Here is a 24,165-nt window from a genome sequence, read left to right as displayed (position 1 = left end):
TGTGTCTGTTGGCCCTCTGGATGTCTTCTTTGCAGAAATGTCTGTTCATGTCCTCTGCCCATTTCTTGATTGGATTGTTTGTTCTTTGGGTGTTGAGTTTGCTAAGTTCCTTATAGATTTTGGATACTAGCCCTTTATCTGATATGTCGTTTGCAAATATCTTCTCCCATTCTGTCAGTTGTCTTTTGGTTTTGTTAACTGTTTCCTTTGCTGTGCAAAAGCTTTTGATCTTGATGAAATCCCAATAGTTCATTTTTGCCCTTGCTTCCCTTGCCTTTGCCGATGTTCCTAGGAAGATGTTGCTGCGGCTGAGGTCGAAGAGGTTGCTGCCTGCATTCTCCTCAAGGATTTTGATGGATTCCTTTCTCACATTGAGGTCCTTCATCCATTTTGAGTCTATTTTTGTGTGTGTTGTAAGGAAGTGGTCCAATTTCATTTTTCTGCATGTGGCTGTCCAATTTTCCCAGCACCATTTATTGAAGAGGCTGTCTTTTTTCCATTGGACATTCTTTCCTGCTTTGTCAAAGATTAGTTGACCATAGAGTTGAGGGTCGATTTCTGGGCTCTCTATTCTGTTCCACTGATCTATGTGTCTGTTTTTGTGCCAGTACCATGCTGTCTTGATGATGACAGCTTTGTAATAGAGCTTGAAGTCCGGAATTGTGATGCCACCAACTTTGGCTTTCTTTTTCAATATTCCATTGGCTATTTGAGGTCTTTTCTGGTTCCATATAAATTTTAGGATTATTTGTTCCATTTCTTTGAAAAAAATGGATGGTGTTTTGATAGGGATTGCATTAAATGTGTAGATTGCTTTAGGTAGCATGGACATTTTCACAATATTTATTCTTCCAATCCAGGAGCATGGAACACTTTTCCATTTCGTTGTGTCTTCCTCAATTTCTTTCATAAGTACTTTATAGTTTTCTGCATATAGATTCCTAGCCTCTTTGGTTAGGTTTATTCCTAGGTATCTTATAGTTTTGGGTGCAATTGTAAATGGGATTGACTCCTTAATTTCTCTTTCTTCTGTCTTCTTGTTGGTGTAGAAAAATGCAACTGATTTCTGTGCATTGATTTTATATCCTGACACTTCACTGAATTCCTGTACAAGTTCTAGCAGTTTTGGAGTGGAGTCTTTTGGGTTTTCCACATATAGTATCATATCATCTGCAAAGAGTGAAAGTTTGACTTCTTTGCCGATTTGGATGCCTTTAATTTCTTTTTGTTGTCTGATTGCTGAGGCTAGGACTTCTAGTACTATGTTGAATAGCAGTGGTGATAATGGACGTCCCTGCCATGTTCCTGACCTTAACGGAAAAGCTTTCAGTTTTTCTCCATTGAGAATGATATTTGCGGTGGGTTTTTCATAGATGGCTTTGATAATATTGAGGTATGTGCCCTCTGTCCCTACACTTTGAAGAGTTTTGATCAGGAAGGGATGCTGTACTTTGTCAAATGCTTTTTCAGCATCTATTCTTCACCTCTTTTTTATGGCATGGATAAACTTTTCTTACCAGTGGACATAGGAATATTGAAATGTGTTTCAAAAGAAGGTAAAATTACTTTCCAATCTTGTATTTCTTTATCATATTACTTTTCTTTCAGTGTTTTGTATCTTGTATTATTATCAGATTAATCTTTCCAGAACATGGCTGATTATATTTTCCCTTTATTAAAAATTTTTTAATGATGTTACATTTCATGTACAATAAAATCTGTGCTCTATAGCTTGGGATTCCATGCTCTGCCGAATTTTGCCCCAATTATTTTTTAATATTTTCCACCACTTTCTTTAATGTGTTCTATGATCTGGCCTGACCACAAAGTGGCTGCTGTTCTTACATACTTTTTGCTTTCCTGCTTCCTTGTCTTTGCTCATGCGTCACCTCTTCCTAAAATGTCTGACTTCCTCTGCATACTTAAAAAAACCTGCTTATTTTCCAAGTTACAGTCTGTATTCTCCTTTCTTTTAAAACCTTCCTGAACTGGAAATTGTCTTTCTTCTGAGCTGATACTCTATATTTTCTGTCATTAGCTTCTCCACTGTGTATTGTTACAGTTTATTATACACGTCTGATAGCTTCACTTTGACTGACATCGCCTTCTGGTCACATTACAACACTCCTATTGTCGTACCTTTTTAATCGAAGCAGTGTAAGAGGTAAACTTTTTGTCTTTCTTCAACTTCAACTGGTATTAATTGTACTACTTTCCCACTTTTCTGTAGGATCCAATGATGCCATTGCTCCAGACTTCCCGGCGGAGGTGCTAGGCACGAGGGATGACGACCTGCCAGTCACTGAAAACCTTAAACATAAAGAGGGGATCTACAGTAAGAGGGCGGTAGCTAAGACAACCTTGCCACTGGGGGCAAAACCTCCTCAGAAAGATAATGCAGGTAACTGAATTGGCTTTGTATATTTTGTGGCCTTTTTTTCCCCGGTTATTCTAAGTGAGAATGTTATTTCTGGTGTTATACAAACTTTTCTCTTAGCTATTTCATTGGGTGTAAACAAGAAGGTAAAATATTTATAAAGTCTTTTAAAATACTTCACAGATTTCTGGGCGCCTGGGTGGCTCAGTGGGTTAAGCCGCTGCTTTCGGCTCAGGTCATGATCTCAGGGTCCTGGGATCGAGTCCCGCATCGGGCTCTCTGCTCAGCGGCGAGCCTGCTTCCCTCTCTCTCTCTCTGCCTGCCTCTCTGTCTACTTGTGATCTCTCTCTGTCAAATAAATAAATAAAATCTAAAAAAAAAAAAAAAAATAAAAATAAAAAATAAATAAAATACTTCACAGATTTCTTAGACTTACTCATTTTCACTGTGGGAAATAAAATATACTGCAACTTTTGACATGAAATAATATCTAGTCAGGTATGTTTTAGAAACAAATCTGTAGAAAATCTTGATTAAATTTGCTTCATAAATTTATCTGATGGTACAAACTAATATTTTCGTAGATTGGATTTTGCAAGAAAGTATATGGTTCACATGGTATTTTAAATTTTCTTTTCATTTTGGTGCCAACATTTGAAAATAAGATTTTGGACTTCCCTTGAAAATCAGAATATCTGGTTGCACTGACCTTGCATTCCTCCATGATAGTAATCACCTGCCCCTGACGCATGGGTCTTCCCTGCAGAGAAGATGTACATTCTTGTGTTTGCTTCAAGTGCCCACACTTCTCAGAGCCAGTCTGCTTCATTCATCCACCATTATCTGTCTGGTCACTATGGGTATTTGAGCTTTCAAACCTATCCCCAGATACAGGTCCCACTGTTATATGAAACTTTTTAATCTTTAGATACCTGCTTGATATTTTTTCCTCTGGGTCCCTGACATTGGACTTCCCTAGTTGACACATGGTTTTATTTATTAAAGGGAGACTCCAAGGGCACTTGGGTGGCTCAGTGGGTTAAAGCCTATGTCTTCGGCTTGGGTCATAATCCCAGGGTCCTGGGATTGAGCCCCACATCAGGCTCTCTGCTCACTGGGGAGCCTCTTCCCCCCTCTCTCTCGGCTTGCCTCTCTGCCTACTTGTGATCTCTGTCTGTCAAATAAATAAATAAAATCTTAAAAAAAAAAAAAAAGGGAGACTCCAGTTGCCTATGTTGCTTTATTCCATTTACTGTTTTTAGTTCCTGTGCATGGCCGTTAGCTAAATAGGTGCTGCTGATTCCAGGGCAATTTTTAAAGCATAGGATAGCTCCTTGTTCAGTCTGGGTACTATTGTTGATTAATACGTGCAATAAAGCAAAAAAAATTCAGAAACATCCTTGGAATTGATAAACTCTAAATTTGGCATGAAAGTTGCTACTGAAAAGACAGAGAATAGCATCTCTGAGTCTTTACACAGGGAATCATATCTGCAGTGTTTTATTTCTTAAGCTCTTTGATAGACACATTATATTATATCTTTAGTAATCTCTATTGCTTTTCTGATTTCTTTGTTGAAAAATATTCATACTTAGCAATGAGCTGAACCTCTTTTTGACTCATTGTAAAACATAACCATTGTTAACTGTTATCCTAGTTGCTTTATTGGTGACTTTTTAATATACTTAGTAACATATTATTTTACACTTGAGTTTTCTCAAATAAGAAAGAAAAGAGCTGATTTTTTTTAAAAAGCCAATAAGATAGATAAGTCTCTAGCAAATATGACCAAGAAAAACAGAAAGAAAGCAGAAAATATAAAGCATTTTAAAAGGATATAATTTCAGGAGGTTTTTGAAGTCATAAGAGTATTATACATAAAATTTTGATGGTACAGAAGCTTTTCTAGGATGATATGAAATATCAAAATTGGCTCAATAAGTGACAAAAACTTTGAATAAACCAAAGAACTCAAAAGAGTTGTTCACATCCCTTTTTTACTTTGAAAAAGACAATTGGTTTTTTTTTTTTTTAACTGTTGTGTCAAACCAGTGAAGAACAGATTTCATTTAAAGAACAGTGGTATGTTAGGCTAGAATTAACAAGTCAGGAAATGACAGATGCTGGCGAGGATGCAGAGAAAGGAGATCCCCCCCACACACACTGTTGGTGGGAATGCAAGCTGGTGCGGCCACTCTGGAAAACAGCATGGAGGTTCCTCAAAAAGTTGAAAATAGAGCTACCCTACGACCCAGCAATTGCACTACTGGGTATTTACCCCGAAGGTACAAATGTAAAGGGACACCTGGGTGGCTCAGTCCGTTAAGCAGCTGTTTCGGTTCAGGTCATGAACCCAGAGTCCTGGGATCAAGTCCCACATCTGGCTCCTTGCTCAGTGGGGAGCCTGCTTCTCTCTCTCCCTCTGCTTGCCACTCTGCCTGCTTGTGCTCTCTCTCTGTTAAATAAATAAATAAAATCTTAAAAAAAAAAAAAAGATATAAATGTAGTGATCCGAAGGGGCACCTGCACTCCAGTGTTTATAGCAACAGTGTCCACAATAGCCAAACTGTGGAAAGATTCCAGATGTCCATCAACAGATGAATGGATAAAGAAGATGTGGTACATAGAGAGAGAATGAAATATTACTCAGCCATTAAAATAATGAAATCTTGCCATTTGCAACAACGTGGGTGGAACTAGAGGGTATTATGCTAAGCGAAATAAGTCAGAGAAAGACAGTTATCATATTATCTTATATCTTGTATGTGGAATTTAAGAAACAAAACAGAGGATCATAGGAGAAGAGAGGAGAAAATACAGCAAGATGAAACTAGAGAGGGAGATAAGCCATAAGAGACTCTTAAATCATAGGAAACAAACTGAGGGTTGTTGGAGGGGGTTAGGGGGTGGGGGAGGGGATAATTGGGTGATGGTCATTAAGAAGGGCATGTGATGTAATGAGCACTAAATATTATATAAGACTGAAGAATCACAGGCCTGTACCTCTGAAATCAGTAATACATTATATGTTAATTAACTGAATTTAAATTAAAAAATAAAGTAGTATTTTATTTAAACCATCATTGTACACAGAAAAATAGGAAGAGGTTTCCAGTGAGATCCATAATTGTCCATATTTGTGGAAAATCCATAATTGTCACAACTTAAAAGCTGTGATGAGGCCTAGGAGATGCTTTTTTTTCTTACTATATAAAGAGGTTTGGGGGTTTGTTTAGACTTTTTTGAGGGGGGTGGCAGTTACTTGCCTATTGTGTTTATTGTCCTTTCCTTCTCTGTGGAATTGTGTGATGTCATTATTCCAGATGCCCAAGTTCAAGTTTCCATCATTGGGGATGAGGACATTTCAGATAAAAGACAGAAAAAGGAGATCTACAATAAAAATGCAGTGACTCAGGCTGCCCAACCTGAAGAAAAAGAACCCTTGCAGAAAACCACTGAAGGTAACTGAACTGGATTATCTGTATATTATTTTCTTCTGGCCTTCTAAAATGAGTAGAAACAGAAAAGTATTCTCTGTTCCCTTACTGTCTTCAACCTTTCACTGTCTTGCTCATATGTGAAATAGAATATTAGCTGCAATTTTTTGGTATAGATTGGCAGGTAAAATTAACATTTTTAAAGCTCTTCAAGACATTTCTGTACAACTTTGTGACTATACTACACAAGTTAATCTCATTGCCAGAAATTCACATAATGGACTTTACTGATAAAACGATTCAGTTCCACAAGATGCTTACTCTTTAATACTATTGTTGTACAGGGGCACCTGGGTGGCTCAGTGGGTTAAGCGGCTGCCTTCGGCTCAGGTCATGATCTCGGGGTCCTGGGATCGAGTCCCGCATCGGGCTCTCTGCTCAGCAGGGAGCCTGCTTCCCTCTCTCTCTCTGCCTGCCTCTCTGCCAACTTGTGATCTATCTCTGTCAAATAAATAAATAAAATCTTTTAAAAAAAAATACTATTGTTGTACATAAACCTTTTTCTCTAGGAATTCAGCTTGTTTGCTTCTTAAGTACCTATCCAGTTAATTTACTTCAGTGTGGATTATGCTGATTAAAAATGACTATGATAATGTGTTAAAGGATTTGTTAAAAAAAAAGTTAGGATTTGTTTTGGCTCTGAGAGGTGAAAATAAAAACAAAGTAACATTGTCTTAAGACAGGAAATTATTTCTCTTTCTTGTAAAAATCCAGGTGTAGACTTCAGTGTATCAAGGAATAAAGCTCTTTCTCTCCTGTTGCTCCAACATTTTTAGCCTCCATTCTCCTGCAGTAGTCATTAGGCCTGTATTCCAGCCAGCACAAAGGAAGAAAGGGAAAGAAAAAAGTATATTCCTTCTTTAAATACTTCCCAAAAGTTACATGTACCATTCCCCTTCCATTCTATTGGCCAGACTTAGTCACATGTTCATACCAAGCTATGTTGCCTGAAGGCTGGGAAATATAGTTTTTATTCTGATAACCATATGCCCAGTGAAGTCAAGGTTCTGTTTTTTTTTTTTTTAATACAAAAGTCTTCATTTTTGCATGTGAAAGAACGAATCACATGTTCATTCTGACAGCTTTACCAAGCCTGGCCACCCAGTAGGTAATACACGCTTTTAGTTACTTGGAAGGTATTGCCTGGCTCTTTAACTGATCAAGTTGGAGCAAACCCCAGTTGAGCCCCGGCTCCATCTTCCACGAGGACACCGTACTCAGAACAGGCTGTGGGGTGGCTGCAGTCGAACTTTGTCTCCAGATTATGAAAGTGAAGTTTAGCAGGAGGCTGTGGCTTCTTTCATTTCAGAGTATCTTGTCTACTGAAGTGAATACTTGGATGTCTAAGGTGGGATTGGATTTCTGAGTAGGGAGACCAAAGTACTGCCTGCTCAGTAAAACAAAAAACACAACTCTGTAGTGCTTTAGATTGTAGGCAGACAGCAGTAAGGAAGTGTCAGTAACCTGTTCCTGACAGATTATACATAAGCCCAGTGTGCAGCTGGAACTTAAAACCCTGAGATCAAGAGTTGCATGATCTACTGACTGAGCCAGCCATGTGCCCCTCCCTACAAGATTCATCTTCAAAGTTGAATCTTTGCCTTTTTTTTTTTTTTTTAGATTTTATTTATTTCACAGACAAGAGATCACAAGTAGGCAGAAGGGCAGGCAGAGAGGCAGGCGAGAGAGAGAGAGAGAGAGAGAGAGAGAGAGAGAGAGAGAAAGGAAGCAGGCTCCCTGCTGAGTAGAGAGTCCGATATGGGACTTGATCCCAGGACCCTGAGAACATGGCCTGAGCCGAAGGCAGAGGATTAACCCACTGAGCCACCCAGGCACCCCAAATCTTTGCCTTTTTTGCCAGCTAAATGATTTTGATGAGTTTGCTGTGATCCGGGGGTGTTCTGGCATTTCTTTGAGAATCAGCCTTCGGTTAGGGTTATGTTTCAGCTGTTTTGGAAAGAAGTTCCTGGCTCCCTCTTATACAAAGTCAGAGAATAGGAATTCAATCTAGGATATATTTTATAGGTATCTTGGTATATGCTTGCGTCAGAAGGAGTCTTCCCAACTAGAAATTTATAATAAAGAACACCAAGGCTCCAGCGATTGACTTCTCAGCATGCATTCGGCCCTTAATCATCTCAGGGGGCAAGTGGTCCAGGGTGCTGCAGTAAGTGGGTGGTTCTAGAGGATGAGGACATAAACCAGCTCCCCAAAATCTGTAATCCTAAACTCTCTAGTTGATTCAAGAAGCGGGTTCTCTGGCTTAATGTCTCTATGAATAACTCTCTTTGAATGACAGTAAGACAGGGCATTTGCCAGTCCTGTTATAGAAGAGTAGCAGTCCTCTTCTCATCAGACTGACAGTTTGTGAAGTTCTCCTTAGACAGGTCAAGAGGATCATAGTTTAGAATTGGGTAAACTAGTGGCATCATCGAAGTAACCATACAGTCCGAAAATATTTGGATGTCTAAGGTGGGATTGGATTTCTGCTTCTCAGCTGATACTTATCTCTTTCTTTCTCCAGTTGAGCTTTAAGAGAGACTTTAAGAGCTAGGATACATTTGCTTTTTCTCTCCCCATATAAACATCAAAATTGCTTTAACCCAGCAGCCGACCAAATTGGAATCTTCCAGAACTGATTGTTTTTGTTTTTGTTTTGTTTTGTTGATTCTTCATTTTACTGTTTTGACACAAGTTCCTTTTTAAGAATTATTTCCAAGGGCTGATGGCTGGGGTTGCTCTTTGGGGCATTATTCAGTGGCCTAGGATAGGACTAGGGACACTGGTTGCCTGTAATTGCTTCTGCTTCAGATTCTGAACTTGTTAATGGCTGGTAACGAGCTTTTGTGCTCATGAAGAACTCACTGAGAGGAATTTGAAGGACACAAGATCCCCTCCGCCTGTCTGTTGTCAGGGGTTTATTTTAGAGGAAAGGAAAATGGATTTCAGAGAACAGCTGGTAGTCTCTGACAATATTATAAATAGAAACATTTTGGAGCATAATTAGCCACTTCTTTTTTGTGTGTATTGCTTGTTTTCACAAGTTATGTTGTATTCTGGGCAACATTTCAAAATTTTACCCCCCTTTTTGCTGTTGCTAAATGAATGTTCTAGTAACAGATCCTGTTAATCTCATAACCAGAAAGTTTTCAGTGCCCTTAAGAATAAAATCTAAACTCTTTTAGTACAGCCTTTCAGAACAGGAAGATCAGCTTCCACACAACTTTTTAGGTACCTTTTTTCCTTATAAATTCTGTACTCAAATAAACCAAAAAATACACTCGCTCTATTTCTTCTATGTTCATTTGCTTTCCTAACTCTCTTGTTTTCATATGCAGTGACCTTTGCCTAAAATGCCTTTCATCTTTCTGTCTCAGTGTGTATCCCATTTAGCTATCTTCTTCTTTTTTTTTTAAGATTTTTTATTTGTTTGACAGAGCACAAGTAGGTAGATAGGCAGGCAGAGGGGAGGGAGAAGCAGGCTCTCTGCCGAGCAGGGAGCCTGAAGCAGGGCTCAGTCCCAGGATCCTGGGATCATGACCTGAGCCGAAAGCAGCCGCTAAACCGACTGAGCCACCCAGGTGCCCCCCAGTTTAGCTATCCTCTAACACCCAAATCAGTTGTTACTTTACTCTAGAATTCTTTCATGGTCCTCTGAGCTAGAAGTAGTTTATCCCTTTTTGAGTGCATATACTTCTTTCTCTTAGGCAGTAATTCTTTTACTTTGTATGACATCTGTTTTTGTATATTTTTAATTTATTTATTTTAGAGAGAAGTGTATGCATGCACGTGAGATTGAGGGGGTGCTGAGGGAGAGAATTTTTAAGCAGACTCCCCAGCTGAGCATGGAGCCCAGCGTGGGGCTCAGTCCCTCAAGCCTGAGATCCTGACCTGAGCTGAAATTAAGAGTCACCCAGGCGCTCCATGTTTTTGTATATTTTTTAACTCCAATTTGGAATAATAGTTTCTAAACACATTTCTAAATGGCATTTTTATTTATTTTTTTCGTCAGTACCAGTAACAGTGCCTTTCACCTGTTAGGTGCTTGAGAGGTATTTTAAAATACTTTTTGTCAACCTCTTGTCTGGCTACTGTGTTAATTTACCTCTCTCAGGTTCTGGTGGTGTTGCTGTTGCAGAGCACTCAGCGCCACTGCAAGACACAAAGACTGAAAGTCTACCAGACACTGAAGACATTAAACAGAAAGAGGAGATCCATACTAAGGGAACACTTCCTAAGGAAGCCTGGACAAAAGAAAAAGAATCCTTCCAGATAGATATTGCAGGTAATGGGATTGGGGCAGGGGGGTGGGAGGAGAGTACAAAGGGAGTGACAGAGTGAAAGAGAAAGACAAGGTCTGTGTCTGTGTGTTTCCATTTTATTCCTTTTTTTTTTTTTAAGATTTATTTATTTGAGAGAGTGAGAGTGAGTGGGAGCAGAGGAAGGTGAGAATCCTCAAACAGATTCCCCACTGAACGTGGAGCCCAATGTGAGCTCAATCCCAGGACCCTGAGATCATGACCCAATCCAAAAGCAAGAGTCAGATGCTCAACTGACTGAGTCACCCAGGCTCTTCCCCATTTTATTCTGATGATAACGTTGCCTCACAATTTAAATAGAGATCCGTTTTTCTTTTTTTTCTGCTTTCTCATGCAAATCACTTTATTATGTAAAATAATTGTAACCTCTGGGAAAAGATTTGTGAACTTAGAAACAGGATTAAAAGTAAATACTTAAGGCTGATAATAATAGAAGTATCATGTCTCAGTACTAAAACGGGAAATCCTACAATCTGAAGGCATTTCAGAAGACTGTGATAAAGACTAAAAGAGCCTCAATACAAACTTAAAAATAGTAAAAGCCAAGTAAAAGGCCATGTTTACCCATGGCCCCCTATTTCTAACATAAAAGAACATATAGAACATAAGTCGTTACTGGGTGCCTGGGTGGCTCAGTTGGTTAAGCAACTGCCTTTGGCCCAGGTCATGATCCTGGAGTCCTGGGATCGAGTCCTGCATCAGGCTCCCTGCTCAGCAGGGAGTCTGCTTCTCCCTCTGCCCCTCCCTTTCTTGTGCTTGCCCGGGTGCTCTCTCTCTCTCTCATATAAATAAATAAAATCTTAAAAAAAGAAAAAAGAAGAAGAAGTAAGTCATTACTACCTAGGTGTCAAACTTTACCTCTTAGGGGAAGATAGAACATACCTAGATAAGGAAAGAAGTCAAAGAGCTGATCTATTCCTATTTGTATTTTGAGTATAGTCCAGTTGCAGCTACTTCCCATCAAGATCTATAGATCAGATAATAGATAAGATAAATGATTCTCCACAGGGTGCCAAGACTACACAGTGGAGAAAGTACACTTCAACAAATGGTGTCAGAAAACTGGGCATCCACCTGCAAAGGAATGAAGTTGAACTCTTGCTTTTTACCATATACAAAAATTAACTCAAAATGGATGAAAGATCAAGTATAACCGCTAAATTAAAAAACTTTTAGAAGAAAACAAGGGAAAAAGCTTCATGACATTTGATTTGGCAAGGATTTCTTAGATTTGACACCAAAAGCGCAGTCAACAAAAGCAAACATAAATAAATTATACTACTCAGAATTGAAAACTGCCTTAGAGGACACAACAGGATGAAAAGGCAGCCTAGGGAATGGGGAGAAAATATTTGCAAATCATGGTAATTGGTTAATATCCAGATTATACATGGAACTTCTATAATTCAACAATAAAGAAACCCAATTTAAAAATGGGCAAAGGACTTGAATGGACAGTTTTCCTAAGAAGATTTATGACTAGCCATCAAACATACATAAAGATGCTTGAAATCACTAATCATCAGAGAAATGCAAATCACAAACCACAATGAGATGCCACTCCATACCCCATTAGGATGTAAGCAAAAAGAACAGAAAGTAACAATTGTCCCAACAATGCAAAGAAATTAGAACCCTTATGCACTGTTGGTGTGAATATAAAATGTTGCAGCCATTGTGGAAAATAGTATCATGGTTCCTCAAAGAATTTGAAATAGAATTACCATGACTCAGCAATCCCACTTCTGGGTTTGTATTCAAAATAATTCAAACCAACATCCCAGAGATATGTGCATACTTATATTCATCACAGCATTATTTATAATTAATCACGTTACGGAAACAACCCAAATGTCCATCAACAGATGAATGGATAAAGAAAATGAGATACATACATCCAGTAGAATATTGTGTAACCTTAAAAATGAAGGCATTCCTCTCACATGCTACAACATAGATGAACTCACAGACATTGTGCTAAGTGAAATAAGCCAGTCAAAAAAGGACAATATTGTGTATTTCATGTCTATGAAGTATGTATCTAAAGTAGTCAGAATTTTAGAAACAGAAAAGTATTTGCACAGGGCTGGTAGGGAGGGCGGAGGGAGAATTGGTGTTTAGTGGATATGGTGTTTAATGTTGCAAGATGAAGATGTTCTAGAATTCTGTGGCACACAGTGTGAATATACTTAACACTACTGAACTGTACTTAAAAATGTTTAAGATGGTAAATTTAATGTTGGATGTTTTTTACCACAATAAAAAAAAAATGAATAAGGTGAAAAAACAAAATTGAAGCTCAGCAATGGGTAATGTCAGAGACATAACTTGGAAAAGAAAGGTGGAACTACAAGCTGTAAAAACATATTCTATAAGACAGGAAAGTTTTTCCTGAATGTTTTGTGCCATGAATAATTACAGAAGACATGAAATGTGTTAAATAGAGTTTAGATAATAACAAGAGGTAAAGAGATTTAGGGGATCAGAGAACAAATTGAAGGAGAAGAATTGTAACAGGAAAAGGAAATGAAAGCAATTGGAAAAAATAATTTGAGGAATGACAGTGGAAGTCTAACATAGTGATAACTGTTAGTGTCTCTAAAGAAGACAACAAAAAATAATAAGATATCTAAGGAAAACTGAACCTGTAATTTAAAAGGACATACCCCAGTCCTAGAGAAAAATTTGTATATAGTAATCAACACCCAGACATACATTGGTAATAGTACTGAACTTCAAAGAGAAAGAGCACACTGTACTGACACAGAAGAAGCAAGGCGAAAAAAAAACCAAAATGAAAAATCAGCAAGGAGACAGGCAGAAAGAAGAAAGGCAGCATAAAAGAAATATATGTGAACTATTTTCATCTTTTAAGTTGACAAATCAAGAAATACATGTGTAAGTTATAGTATTTTAAATTATAGAAGTTATTTCTAAAAGAATTAAACTAAAAAAATTAAAATATAAAACATCTGAAATATTTAGAAAAAAGATAGGAGTAAAGGGAAGGGAAAAGAAAAAAGTAAATTTGTAACAAAAGAAAAAATACGGGTGCCTGGGTGGCTCAGTCACTTAAGTGTCTGCCTTCAGCCGAGGTTCTGATCCCAGGGACCTGGGTCAAGCCTCACATCTGGCTCCCTCTTCCCTCCCCCTGCTTGTGTTCTGTCTCTCTTTCCCCCCCCCCAAATAAATAAATGAGATCTGAAAAGGAAAAAATACTATAAAATAGAGAATGGAGAACATATGAGATTATGTAAACATTGGGGCACCTGGGCAACTCAGTTGGTTAAGCCTCCAACCCTTGATCTCAGCTCAGGTCTTGATATCATGGTTGAGAGTTTGGGCCCCACATCATGCTCCACACTTGCTGCGGGACCTACTAGAAAGAAAAAACACCAAAACAATGCTATATATATTTATGGAATAAATTCATCAATAAAAAAAAACTCAGATTGGGTTAAAAACAAACTCAGTTCCATGCTATATAGCAGACGCATTAGAAATAAAGTGACTCAGAATCGTTGAAAGTAAAAGGAAAACTAGAGTCATATCAAAAAGAAATTTGGAGACATGATATTAATATAGACAACACCCAAGTGTTGCAGTAATCAAGGAGGAATATTTTGACACTGATTTGCAATCCACTGTGAGGCTATAACACATATGTCTTCAACCATGAATTAGCATAAAAATATGTATAAAATGAAAATGAAAAGGTTTTTAAGTGGGAAGAGAGAACATTGCTTGGGGATGGGAGGAATGCAGAACAGACCATAAACTAACAAAACTCTATAGAGAACCTTCAAGGAGAAATGGACACTACAGAATAATAGTAGAGAAGCTGAATACCCATGCTTACTTAATGAGAGATCATAGAAATGAAATTGTTTATAAAAAGCATAGTTAAATATATATCTGAGAATAATGCAAATAATGAGGGTGATCTAAATAGATCCGTATAAATGTTTGAATGCTTTAAAAAATCTTGAGAGGGCACCCCAGTGGCACAGTCAGTTAAGTGTCTGCCTTCAGCTCAGGTCATGATTCCTGGGTCCTGGGATCGAACCCTGCATCAGGCTTCTTGCTATGTGGGAAGTCTGCTTTTCCCTCTGCCTGGAGCTTGTGCTTGCTCACTATCTTTCTCTCCCTTTCTCGCTGACAAAGAAATAAAGAAAGCAACAGCAAAATGATATACCAGTTGATACCCACTAGAATAGGTACCATAAAAAAAGTCAGGGAGCACTCGGGGAGTGCAGTCAGTTAAGCATCCAACTCTTGGTTTTGGCTCAGGTTGTGATCTCAGGGTTGTGGGATCAAGCCCCGAATCAGGCTCCACACTCAACTTGAGATTTTCTCTCCCTCTCTTTCTGCACTTCCTCCCCACAGTTGCTCGCGCTCTCAAATAAATCTTTTTAAAAAGTCAGATAATAAGTGTTACTGAGGTTGTTGAGAAACTGGAATCCTCATATACTGCACGTGGGAATGTAAAATAATGCAGCAACTTTGACAAACTGTCTGAGAGTTCATTAAATGATTAAATTTAAAATTACCATATAACCCAGCAATTCTACTCCTAGGTATATACCCAAAGAAATGACAACATATATCCACACAAAAACTTCCTCCTCTCTCTCTGCCTGCTTCTCTGCCTACTTGTGATCTCTGTCTGTCAAATAAATAAATAAAATCTTTTTTAAAAATTAAAATTAAAAAAATTATAAATTACCCACAAAGGAAAGTCCAGGCCCAGACAGCTTCACCCTTGAATTCTACCAACATTTAAAGAATTAAAACTAATTTTTTATAAGTTCTTCTAAAAAATAAAGAGAAGGGAACACTTCTCAATTCGTTTTATAAGGCTAGTGTTACCCTGATAATAAAATTCAACAAAGACATGACAAGAAATTAGACTGAGATCTCTTATGAATATGGACACAAAAAGCCTCAATAAAATACCAGCAAACTCACATCTAATAACACATAAAAACTATTATATACCTTTGCCAAGTGAGATTTATCCCACAAATACAAGATTGGCTCAATATCCAAAAATCAGTCAACAAACTAAAACACAAACTCACTTGATCATCTCAAAGGCACAGAAAAAGCATTTAACAAAATCCAACCTCCTTCCCCCGCTTTCTTGATAAAGACATTCAACAAACTAGGAATAGACGGGAACTTCCTCAATCTGGTAAAGGGCATCTATGAAAAATCCACAGCTAAAACCACACTCAGTGTTTAAGACAGAATGTCAGCAGTGCCTGAGTCGGTCAGCTGGTACTGCCTTCAACTCAGGTCATGATCTCATGGAACTGAGCCCCGCATCGGGCTCCCTGATCACTTTCTAGATCTAGAATGCTGACATTAGTTTTATATTTATCAGTAATAAATTGGTCCTCTATTTCATTTTTTATATGAGTCTTCTTAGTTTTTTCCCTTGGTTAATCCAGTTGAAGTTTGTCTATTTTGTAATCTCCTTTGAGAACCAGCCTTTGGTTTCGATTGTTTTTGGCCTTTTTTATTCTCTATCTCATTAATGTCTACTCTGACCTTTATAATTTCCTTCCTTCTGTTTGCCTTAGTTTTAGTGTGCCCTTTTTCTAATGCTTAAGGTGGAAGTTTAGGGTTTTTTTTACTTGAGATCTTTCTGCTTTCTTGTTATAGGCATTTACAACCATAAATTTTCCTAAGATATAGCTGTACCTGGGGCACCTGGGTGGCTCAGTTGGTTAAGTCTCCCAACTTGTGGTTTCTGTTCAGATCTTGACCCAGGGGTCATGGGATCAAGCCCTGCATCAGACTCCTCACTCAGATTTTATTTGTCAGAAAGAGAGAGAGCACAAGTAGGGGAAGCAGCAGGCTGAAGCAGGCCCCTCACTGAGCAGGGAACCTGATGTGGAATTCAATTCCAAGACCCTGGGATCATGACCTGAGCTGAAGGCAGACACTTAACCCACTGAGCCACCCAAGCATCCCCCAAAACTATTTTCTAACCCTTATTGGAGTTGACATGGCAGTTAAACATCTTCAGGTCCCAAAAGTAGAGTGAAAGCAGGAACCCACCGTAGAGATAATTAAGCACTAAAGCAGATTGTCACCCTAAGGGTTTCATCTGAGTTCTGTAGATCTTTTTCTTTCTTTTTTTTTTTTTTTTTTTGTGGTGAGCAACAAAGCAGTTTATTTTTCTTTTTGCTTTGTGGTAAGCAACAAAGCAGTTTATTAAGTGATAGTAAAGTTTATTGAGCAATGGTACAAAGCTCTCAAAGAGAGAGGAGACCTGAGAGTGTTGCCCTGGGATTTATTTTTAATGTCTACATGAAGTCGGGAACAAAATATAGAACTTAGGGCACACTGATAGTGGAAAAGTCCTTCTTGGGTTTCTAGTAGGCTGCAATCTAAGTAAAAGAATAAATAAGAAATAAACACTCCGTGCAAAAGAATAAAACAAGGAAGTTTGCTGGTCTCAACCTTGGTAATGGGTTCAGGGAAAGAAGGCAGTGGCAAATTTATCCTGAATTTTGTAACTGCAGACCAACTTTTTGCATTGGTACAATTTATTGGTGCAATGGACTACATGTTATCTGAAAATTCTCCAGCCCAGAATTTTATTTAAAATGGCCCAGCTTGGTAGTGCCAACTCATATGCCTGAAGGCTGAAGCTGATCTCTCTGAAGAAATTTCAACTGGGGCCTCAAAATATTCCCCCAAATACCAAACTCATAAGCATCATGAGTGAAAAAGCATAAAAAGTAAAAATAAAAAGCAGAAATGAGACCCACAAAAACATATTTTCAGGCTCCTAGGAAAATGGGCTGATTCTACAGTTAGAGCAAAAAATAGAGAAGAGCCAGGAGCGTCTTTAGTGCTGGAAAGTTAGAAAACCTGACGATGATAAGTATGCCAAGGGGACGCAAGGGCCAAGTTAAAGACCTGCCAGTGACGAAAGTTGCCACAGGTTGAGCAATATACTAATATTGAATTATAACCAAAGGGCAAATATTTTGTTACTCTTTTGTAAGAACCAGCCTTTAGTTTCAGTTATTTTTATCCTTTTTTTATGAGTCCATATTAATATATATAAAAGATTAAATAAATAAATAAATATTGGGAGCAAATAGACAATTCGGTACGGAATTCCAAATGTCTGAATATGTATGGAGTATGTAGACACTCCACCCTGAAGGAGACAGAGCATAACTCCTTCCTCTTTATGAATGGATTGCTCAAAGTAAAATCCTTCCCAGAGTTTGGCATAGGAAGGGGAAAGAGAGTAAGTTTATAGTGAAGAACCCTGACAAACACTACCCTCAGCCAGGTAGTCAAAAGTTAACACCAACAGTGGTAAGTCATGCTGATGGTATGTACCCTTAATATGTGATAAGAATGGCACTTTAAAGTCTTCCTCCCCAAAATGTATGATGCCAGCCTCGTTTTGAGAAAATCATCAAAAACCCAAATGAACATTCTATGAAATATTTGATCAGTACTTCTCAAAACTGTCAGGGCCATGAAAAACAAGAAGAATCTGGGGAACTGTCACAGACCAGAATAACGTAAGGAGATATGGTAACTAAATGTAATGCAATATTTCTGTATGGGATCATGGAACAGAAAAAGAACATGAGGTATAAACTAAGAAAATCAGATAGTGTGTAGACCTTGGTTAATAACAATGCATCTTTATTGGTTCATTAAATGTAAAAAACATGCTATATTGATGGAAGGTGTTAATAATAGAAGAAACTGGGCATGAATTATAGAAAAGTATTTGTATTGTCTTCACAGTTTTTCTGAGACTAAACTATTCTAAATCAAAAGGTTTAAAAAACTCACGTGTAATAAAAAAAATCGGGCGTGTTGTGATGAGCACTGGGTGTAGTACACAGTGAATCGTTAAACACTACATCAACAACTAATGATGCACTATATGTTGGCTAACTGAACATAATTAAAAATAATATAAATAAACTCATGCATCCGTATGGATTTTAAAACAGATAAGATTCATTATTCATTAGATAATAATAAGAAATATTATTAGATAATAAGAAAAGGGGAGGCTGCTTTTTTTTTTTTAAAGATTTTATTTATTTGACAACAAGTGCAAGAGAAAGCACAAGCAGGGGGGAGCAGCAGAGGGGAGGGTCTCGATCGCAGGACCCCAGGATCACAATCTAAGCCAAAGGCAAATACTTAACTGACTTAGCCACCCAGGTACCCCACCTATGCCATTTTTTAAAAATTAGTTCTATTTTAGTTAACATTTAGTATTAAATTAGTTTCAGGTATATAATATGGTAATACAACAATCCTATACATTAGTCAGTGCTCATCAAGATAGGTGTACTCTTAATCTCCATCACTTAGTTGACTCATCCTTCCTCTCCTCCCTTTTGGTAACCATCTGGTTTTTTGTTTGTTTTTTTGTTTTAATTAATTTATTTATTTTTTCAGCGTAACAGTATTCATTGTTTTTGCACAACACCCAGTGCTCCATGCAATACGTGCCCTCCCTATTACCCACCACCTGGTTCCCAACCTCCCACCCCCGCCTCTTCAAAACCCTCAGGTTGTTTTTCAGAGTCCATAGTCTCTTATGGTTCGGGAGGCTGCTTTTTATAGTACAGTGCCAACTAAACATAGGAGAAAAAATACAGTTAGAAAATCTTCATAGTAATAATAGATTTAAGCAAGAATCATCAGTGGATGATAAAACCAGTGAGTGAAAACTTACGGGGCAGAAGTGTATTTATTCAGCCTCAAGATATCCCATAATATCTTCCCACGTTGCTCATTAATTTCAAAGGGAAAAAAGTTAACCTTTACAGTAGAGAACTTTGGACATCAAAATTAACATCCACCAGTAATAAGAAACGTTGAAATTAAGTACTTCACATGCGATGTACTTAGGACACATCACTCCTATAGAACTGTTCAAAATGCGTAACTTTAATCACAGTGAAACTCACAGAAACTCAAATTGAAGGACTCAAATTGAAGGATATTCAACAAATAACTGGTCAGTCCTCTTCAAAAATGTAGGTGTTGTGAAGGACAAAAGCTGAGGAACTATTCTAGATTAAAGGATACTAAAGAGATATGGCAGCTAAATGTAGTCATGATCCTACATTGGACTCTAGCCCAGGGAGAAAAATTACTACAAAGAACAGTTTGGGGAAAATTGCTAAAATTTGAACATAAACTTCACATTAGTATCATATCAGTGGAAAATTAGATGGGTTTGATAATGGTTTGTAAGAGGTTACTTTTCTTTCTAGCGTATACATCCTATAGTAGTGAATAGGCAAGGTGAACCTTTTTATTTTGAGGTAGTTCCACTTGTTTATTTTTGTTTTTGTTACCTGTGCTTCTGGGGTCATATCCATGAAATCATTCCCGAGATCAGTGTCATGAAGCTTTTCCCCTTTGTTTTCTTTTTGGATTTTTATAGTTACAGGTCTTACATGTAAGTCTGTACTCCATTTTGAGTTGATTTTTTAAGATTTATTTATTTGGGAAAGAGAGAGAGCATGAGCAGGGGAAGGGACAGAGGAAGAATGAGAAGCACACTGACTCCCTGCTGAGCAGGGAGCCTGACGTTGGGCTCAATCCCAGAACCCTGAGATCATGACCTTAGCTGAAGGCAGACGCCTAACCAGCTGAGCCACCCAGGCACCCCTTGAGTTGATTTTTGTGTATGACATAAGGTCAGGGTCCATTTCATTCTTTTGCCTACAGATATCTAGTTTTCTAACACCACTTGTTCAAGAGGCTGTTCTTTCCCCTCTGGGTATTCTAAGCACTCTTATTGAAGATCAGTTTATCATATTTGAGTAAACTTATTTCTGGGCTCTCTGTTCTTTTGGTCCCAAGTAACTTTTCCTACCTTATTTTATCTACTGCCTTTACTTTGCAAATTGTATAACCACATAAACGGAATGTTTACACTCAACTATTTGCTTAATGCTTCCTGCTTTTATGCCTTTGCTCATGCTACTTAATGAAACAAGGGGAAAGGCCAGCATAATTGGAATATAATTATCAAGAAGGATAGTAATGCATGGTGAGATACCTGTACACCTTGTTAAGGAGTTTGAGTTTTGTTCTAAGAGTAAGAGAAAGTTGTTAAATAGAAAATGATAGGTCTAATTTACATTTTTGAAGATTACTGTTTGAAGAACAGATTGGAAGAAGACAGGAATGACTGCCTTTTTTTTCTTTTTCCCCTAATTACTCTGGCCAGGACTTCTAGTAGTATATTGAATAAAAGTGGCAAGAGTAGGTATCCTTGTCTTGTTCCTGATCTTAAGGGAAAAGCTTTCAGTTTTTTTCCATTGAGTATAATGTCAGTTATGGTCTTGTCATTTATGACTTATATCATGTTGATGTCAATTCCTTTTATACCTATTTCTTGAGAGTTTTTGTTGTAAATAGGTATTGAATTTTCTCAAATACTTTTTGTGCATCTCTTGAGATGATATATTATTTTTATCCTCCTTTTTGTTAACTTGGTGTATCACATTGACTGTGGATATCGAACCATCCTTGAATCCCTGCAATAAATCCCACTTGATGATGATGTATGATCCTTTTTATATATTGTTGAATTTTATATATTGTTGAAGATTTTTGCTCCTGGGCTCATTAGGAATATTAGCTTGTAATTTTCTTTTCTTGTAGTGCCTTTGTCTGGGGTCAGGGTAATAGTGGTCTCATAAAATGAGTTCCCTCCTCTCGTACTTTTTGGAAGACTTTGAGAAGATTTTGTATTCTTTAAATGTTTAGTAGAGTTTACCAGTGGAAGCTGTCTGGCCCTGGACTTTTATTTGTTGGGAGGTTTGAGAGTGTTTTTATACTTTAGCTATAAAAACAGATCCGTCTATCTTATTATAGTCTGGGGAAATTGTCTTAGGGATTCTCAGAGTAATGAAAATTCTGGTTGCCAATAACCTATACTGTGGGCGAAAAGGATCCCATAGTCACAGTTGTTATTTGTTGCATATCTGTCTTTGTTTCCCCACATGACTAGGAACTCCAGAAAGGTGTATATTAGTGTTTCCAGTTAGGGTTTATAATTGTAAGATGTTCTTATATCTAAAAATGCCTGTTTTGCTATAGAATAATGACTGTCAAAAATTGGAGATGAAGATAGTAAATTTTATGTTGGGTGTATTTTACCACAATAAAAAAAAATTGGGAGGAAACATAAAAATGTTTCAGAGAAAGGAATTTTAAAAGCCTCTAAGACACATGAAGAGGTTTTTTTTAATCCCACCTATTTAATTACTGATGATGAAAATGAAGTCTCAGATTTCTTTTTTTTTTTTAAGATTTTATTTATTTATTTGATAGACAGATTGCAACTAGTCAGAGAGGCAGGCAGGGAGAGAGAGGAGGAAACAGGCTCCCTGCTGAGCAGAGAGACCGATGTGGGGCTTGATCCCAGGACCCTGGGATCATGACCTGAGCTGAAGGCAGAGGCTTTAACCCACTGAGCCACCCAGGCGCCCCAAGTCTCAGATTTCTTAACTGAAAATAAGGTTAACAGTACCTCTCTCTCAGTTTTATCAATAAAATTGAATTAAAAGCAAAAAGACAGATACAGAGAACATATCATAATACTCTGCATGTAGCAGGTAGTGAATGCACAGCAGTTGCTGTTACAATCCAGAGAACTAAACTGCCTTCCTAAGGTCACACAGCCAGTCTGTGGCAGATTCTAACCTAGAATCCCAGTCTTTTGACCCTTAGTCCCTTGAAGTTTATTCTGTCAGTCTGGCCCATAGACGTATGGCTAGAATCCTTTGTGGAGGCAGTTAATTTCCTGAAACTTTATATAAAACTGTTCTTTCCTTAGGTCTTTGTTCGGTATCTAGAGAATTAAGTGTGAATACCATTTCTAAAGGGAATGCAAACATTTTGAAAGTCTTTCAGAATCCTCTCCTTTCTCCTTTTCAGAGTCCAGATGTCTTTCCGAATTTGAAAATACTACCCATTCTGTCTTCAGGTCAGCCAAGTTTTACTTTCATCATCCAGTGCACCTACCAAGTGATCAAGATTTTTGCCATGAATCCTTAGGAAGGAGTGTTTTCATGAGACACTCTTGGAAAGATTTCTTTCAGCATCATCCAGACAAACAAAGAGAACACACTCGTCTTCCTTCACCTCACCAAAATGTGGAAAAGACAAAGGCAGATTATACCAGAATAGAGAGCCTCAGTATCAATGTAAACTTGGAAAATGAAGTGATGCGTACTGCTAAAAGTCAGGCTAGAGATTATCCAAAAAGTGACAAACTAATTAATGATCAAAAAAAGGATCATAAGGTTACCCCAGAGCCAATAACTCAGCACAGTGTGAGTTTGAATGAACTCTGGAACAAGTATCAGGAGCGACAGAGGCAAAAGAAACCTCCTGAGTTCAGTGACAGGAAAGAACTATCCTTGGTGGAACGACTTGATCGTTTGGCTAAACTTCTTCAGAATCCCATCACATACTCTCTCCGGACCTCTGAAAGCACACCGGATGATAGCAGAGGAGAACGAGATGTTAAGGAATGGAGTGGTAGACAGCAACAGCAGAAAAACAAGCTTCAGAAAAAGAAGCGGTATAAGAGCCTAGAGAAATTCCATAAAACTGCAGGAGAGCTTAAAAAAAGCAAGGTGCTTTCTACTCACCAAGCTGGGAAACCTAATCAGATTAAAATTGAACAGATTAAATTTGATAAGTATATCCTGAGAAAACAGCCAGGTTTTCATTACAGAAACAACACTTCTTCGGATTCTAGGCCCTCAGAGGAGAGTGAGCTGCTCACAGACACCCCCACCAATATTGTTTCCACCACCACTTCTCCGGTGGAATCAGATATGTTGACCCAAACAGATAGAGAGGTGACTCTGCATGAGAGGAGCAGCTCTATTTCCACCATTGATACTGCCCGACTGATCCAAGCTTTTGGCCAGGAAAGAGTTTGTCTGTCACCCAGGCGAATTAAATTATATAGCAGCCTCACCGACCATCAGAGGAGATTCTTTGAGAGGCGGAACAAGAAGAACAAGAAAGCACTGAATACGGCTCATCCCCAAATGACTTCTGAGCACACCAGAAGGAAACACTTCCAGGTACATGGCTACAAATTCCATCTGGCAATGTGACTGCCTTTTTCATGGACTCTTTAGTTAAGCTTTGCGCACAGGTGAAAAAAAAGCCAATTGCCCTTTCCTCACTATAACGTTTCTTACCAGCTGGAAAAGAGTGAGAAAGTGTAGTACAGTGCTATTGTGAGTTGTCATTCTTTTCATCGACACTCAGTTACAAATTACCCTTTGGACGAAGGGCTTTGCTACTAAATGCTTCAGAATCTGCAAAGTAAACCCCTGACACAGGGGACCACCAGTGTCGGATGATCTCCATTCCGACCAATAGTGCCTGGCTTTTTTTGTTTATTTGTTCCTCCCTGTCTTTCAAGAAATTTTGAGGTGCTTTTAAACACATACACAAATACATACATACCCATATATACACTCACATAAATACAGAAGTAATACAGTAATGATTTTTTTGAGTAAATGAAGATTTAGAATGGTAGAAAATTAAATTGAAGCCAGGGAAGGGTGAGCTACAACATGATTCTTAAAAATAAATAAATGAAGGGTTTGTAGTGATGGGAAGATAAGTTGAAGCCAGAGGAGAAATCAATCAATATACCTATGGATATGGTTGCCAGAAGCAAGCCACAACTTTCACTCTGTTTTCTAGCAGTTGGTGTTGCTAGAATTTTGTGATCAATTACGTAAGTCTGTAATATGAAAACAAACTAAATATTCCAAAGCGTTACAGATATTTCTTAAGACCTAAGAGAAATTTTCCTCATCTGTCCTCGTAAAGAAGGCACCATGGTGTGTAGAACAGTCTTCAACAGCATCCTTACAAGAGATTCGGTAACAACACCCATAAGGTTAATATGACC

General features: G+C 38.0%; 1 protein-coding gene across 2 annotated transcripts in view; it reads left to right on the top strand.

The window, feature by feature from the left end:
• ALMS1 (ALMS1 centrosome and basal body associated protein) overlaps positions 1-24,165 on the top strand; it is a 195,129-nt gene that overhangs the window by 134,854 nt on the left and 36,110 nt on the right. Inside the window, exons 14-17 of one of the 2 annotated variants that reach the window (XM_045979270.1) lie at positions 2,231-2,401; positions 5,701-5,838; positions 10,013-10,159; positions 22,155-23,317. In XM_045979270.1, the coding sequence (XP_045835226.1) occupies positions 2,231-2,401; positions 5,701-5,838; positions 10,013-10,159; positions 22,155-23,317 (1,619 nt within the window). Of the gene's footprint in view, positions 1-2,230; positions 2,402-5,700; positions 5,839-9,988; positions 10,160-22,154; positions 23,318-24,165 lie in introns of both variants that reach the window. The other variant, XM_045979269.1, reaches the window with a different exon arrangement.

The sequence above is a fragment of the Meles meles genome, chromosome 15 (assembly GCF_922984935.1).
Source record: "Meles meles chromosome 15, mMelMel3.1 paternal haplotype, whole genome shotgun sequence".
NCBI lineage: Eukaryota > Metazoa > Chordata > Mammalia > Carnivora > Mustelidae > Meles > Meles meles.
This window is presented reverse-complemented; position numbering and strand designations above follow the sequence as displayed.